Source organism: Contarinia nasturtii, unplaced genomic scaffold, assembly GCF_009176525.2.
Source record: "Contarinia nasturtii isolate CC-2019 unplaced genomic scaffold, AAFC_CNas_1.1 Cnas_scaffold_1157, whole genome shotgun sequence".
Classification (NCBI taxonomy): Eukaryota; Metazoa; Arthropoda; class Insecta; order Diptera; family Cecidomyiidae; genus Contarinia; species Contarinia nasturtii.
Genome location: NW_022198501.1, coordinates 1 through 3037, shown reverse-complemented (window position 1 = coordinate 3037; position 3037 = coordinate 1). Strand labels below are relative to the sequence as shown.

At 33.6% G+C, this 3037-nt stretch overlaps 1 protein-coding gene across 1 annotated transcript; it reads right to left on the bottom strand.

Moving 5' to 3' along the window:
• Positions 1-1199: 1199 nt before the first annotated feature.
• Positions 1200-3012, bottom strand: LOC116344685. The gene is made up of 4 exons (XM_031773341.1): positions 2967-3012; positions 2509-2660; positions 1510-2314; positions 1200-1441 (listed from the first exon to the last, which is right to left on the bottom strand). Exons 2-4 carry the CDS (start codon positions 2593-2595, stop codon positions 1395-1397), a joined length of 939 nt encoding a protein of 312 aa, XP_031629201.1. The 5' UTR covers positions 2596-2660; positions 2967-3012; the 3' UTR covers positions 1200-1394.
• Between the last annotated feature and the right edge of the window lie 25 nt (positions 3013-3037).

Below are 3037 nucleotides of genomic sequence, written 5' to 3'. Positions count from 1 at the left end.
CCGCAAAAACTTCGGTGCCAAATCACTTTTCTTGGGTCCCGACGTGATGCTCTCCATTTCAGAAAATGAGTACTTTTTTCACGAGAATAAATTTTCGATTTTTTAACTTTAAAGAATTAACTTAAATATAGCACACTAAATTATCCAATGAAATGAAGGTGTTTTCAGCTTGAATGCAAAAATGAAAGTAATTCACTCGACGTATCGCTCGAAAGTATTTGTATTCTAACACTAATGATCTTCAACACACAATCATATGGGAAGATCATTAATTACATTTTGTGACAACACTTTCGGTGTTGTCACATTTGTTTGCACATAAAAAATGACATCTGTAAAAAGTCAACCATCTGGTGGTAAAATTTAAAATTACGACCTTTACTGCTCCTTGCATTCGTAATTTTCATAGTAGCATTCTCATTAGCTCACATCGACTTGGTCAAATATCAGAACAACTGCAGTTGTCTTACCTTCAATATACCGATAAATCACCGATTTCAATGGCAGTAATGGCAATAACAATAAGACCTTATTCCTATACTTTTAATATATGTGACGAAGAGAAAAGAAATATTTTTTCGTCAGTGGCGTCGCCTAACGTGTTGGTTGACAATGCCAATGGCAAACCATTGAATAGCTGAATGTCGTACAATTGTGAAATTATTCGCACCAATAAATACTAACACAACGAACTTCGTTTTTGTGTGCGCTACACTTAGGTGCTTGTTGTGTTTTGTGTATTGATGTGAATTGCGACGAACAAATTTTTTCAACTTTTCTCCAAAAAACGTCAACTGAAAGGTCTTTCTGGGTAATAATTCACAATTTCACTACCAGTTGGCTGATTTTTTACAGATTCTATTTTTTGTGTGTGTATTAGTAAAACTCTTTGTGACAACACATCCAGTACTGAAGCCACTTAATGACTTAAGATTGTGACATCTCTTCTCACACCAATCCTCAATAACAATTCCTGTTAAAAACGAAAAATATTTGAAAAAATTTCCCAAAAAAGATTCGATCGAAAGTCGTTTATTTGTCATGATTCAAACATCAAAATTATTCCATTAAAAAAATACATAAAAACGAAGCAACAATCTTTGTTTATCTATTATTGCGATGCATTTCGATGTTTTATTTCAATTTTAAGATATCCAAAATAAAACGAAATATGTTTCCAAATGAACAACAAAAATTGATTTATAATGGATCAAGAATAATATTATTTATTAATTCTTTGTACAAATAATGAATTGTGTTTAATTTAAAAGGCTTGCTATTCAAATTGAAATCAAAAAGCTCGCTTGGATCATTTAGTTTGATAAATCAAAAAATTAGGCATCATATCAATTCGCTTTGACCTCATATCCATTATAAATCACATTCATTCACCATTATTGTACCAATTGAATATGATTTTTAGTGTCCAGATGTGCAAAACCTGTAAAATAAATCCCATCCAATTCATTTATTCTAAAAACGGGAATGTTCAAATCAACAATTTATTACCTTTAATTCCGAGTTGGCTCTCTTTCTTCGTGGAACATACGAGATTGGTTAGTGTAAGTGGTTTATCAAAAAATCGTTCAACTTGATATCTGGCGTACTTCATATAGTCTATAAGACAATTTTCAATATTATTCCAATCTTTATTGTCATAAAATGAATTATCGCCGTCCTTTATGTACATTATTATCGGCGGTATGCCTTTTATCTCTCTCATTTTCGTGCATGCAATTGTTTTTGCATTGGCGTCATTATATCCGCTAGCACTGTACGGAATACTGCCGACGATTGGAATTAATTTGGCTTTAATTTTTTTCGCTTTTTCTTCGGAAAACCAATACGTTGCCGATAAATCGATCAAATTTAATCGATTATACACAGTTAGATTACGATATTCGTACAGCATTCGATTAATGTCACATGTCATTTGTGAAAATTTGGCTAAATGCGGTTTCTTTTGTCTGAACAGCGCATCGAATGCCAGCACGTAAATTTGTAGCACAAAAAATGAATTAATTGAAAGTGTTGGATATTTTTTATAAACTCCGATTTTACGATCGAAATTTTCAATTTCTATTTCCAAAACACGGCGGATATCCGCGAGTTCGGCGTCTTCATGAATTGATAGATTATTTACAATTCGACCAAACGTTCGATCAATTTGCGTCATCGTCGATATGAAATGATGGATATTATTTTCCAAGTCCAATTTTTCAGCTGTATCAACTATTCGTTTTGCCAAAACTGAATGGAATTTATTCGTTTTGTCTGTCCAAGTCTGAACAAGTCCACATAGCATACCACCAACCTTTTTGAAGATAAAAAAGAATCAGAGACTATTTTTTTTAGAGCAATATATGGTGGCTGAGGAGTAGAGCTACGGAGCTCTGCTGCTGTGGCTTTCCAGAGCGCTCCTCCTCATTTATATCGCTCTGAGAAGATCGATCTCAGAAAAAATTGAGTAAAAAGGCGAAAATATATTTTTCTTTAAAATTAATTTACCGTCGGAGTCATGGTCAGTAAGAATGTTGCTTTGGCTACAAATTTGTCTGCTATATTTTGTATCTTATCAAATGAGTCTGTTATCATCTGATCATGCGAATTCGTTTTCAGAACTTCAAAATGAATTTCATTGAATGGTATACGACTCTCTGCTAGAAAAAATACCAAACATTTTACTATTTCAAGCGTTTTCGGTGTACAGCTTGATTTATTCATCCAAAGAATAAAAGAGAAAATAGCCAAATCGTTAGGTTTTAACAAAATTAAAAAACTTCACCGAAGACACTACCGGTCTATCCCTTAAGCGCGACTTTGTCTATTTTCAACTTGTTTCCGATTATTTTCGTCGAAGCACATACAATCACTTTTATCACAGCAGTTATCGGCACCGGAGAGGCACTTACAAGAAAAGTGCCCGCATCTCCACGGTGCCTATAACCACTCTGGCTTCGAATTACCTTTTACATCCTTTTCATTTTTTTGTTTCTTTGGTTTGTCGGGGGTTTTTCCAATTATCTCCTCTCTGTCC

What these genes read in the sequence shown, in the direction of transcription:
- LOC116344685 (XM_031773341.1), bottom strand. Translation starts at nt 2,595, where the DNA reads ATGATAACAGACTCATTTGATAAGATACAAAATATAGCAGACAAATTT. An exon ending in TACTGACCATGACTCCGACG is followed by an intron (nt 2,315 to 2,508) that starts GTAAATTAATTT and finishes ATCTTCAAAAAG; the next exon opens with GTTGGTGGTATGCTATGTGG. An exon ending in GAGCCAACTCGGAATTAAAG is followed by an intron (nt 1,442 to 1,509) that starts GTAATAAATTGT and finishes TTTATTTTACAG; the next exon opens with GTTTTGCACATCTGGACACT.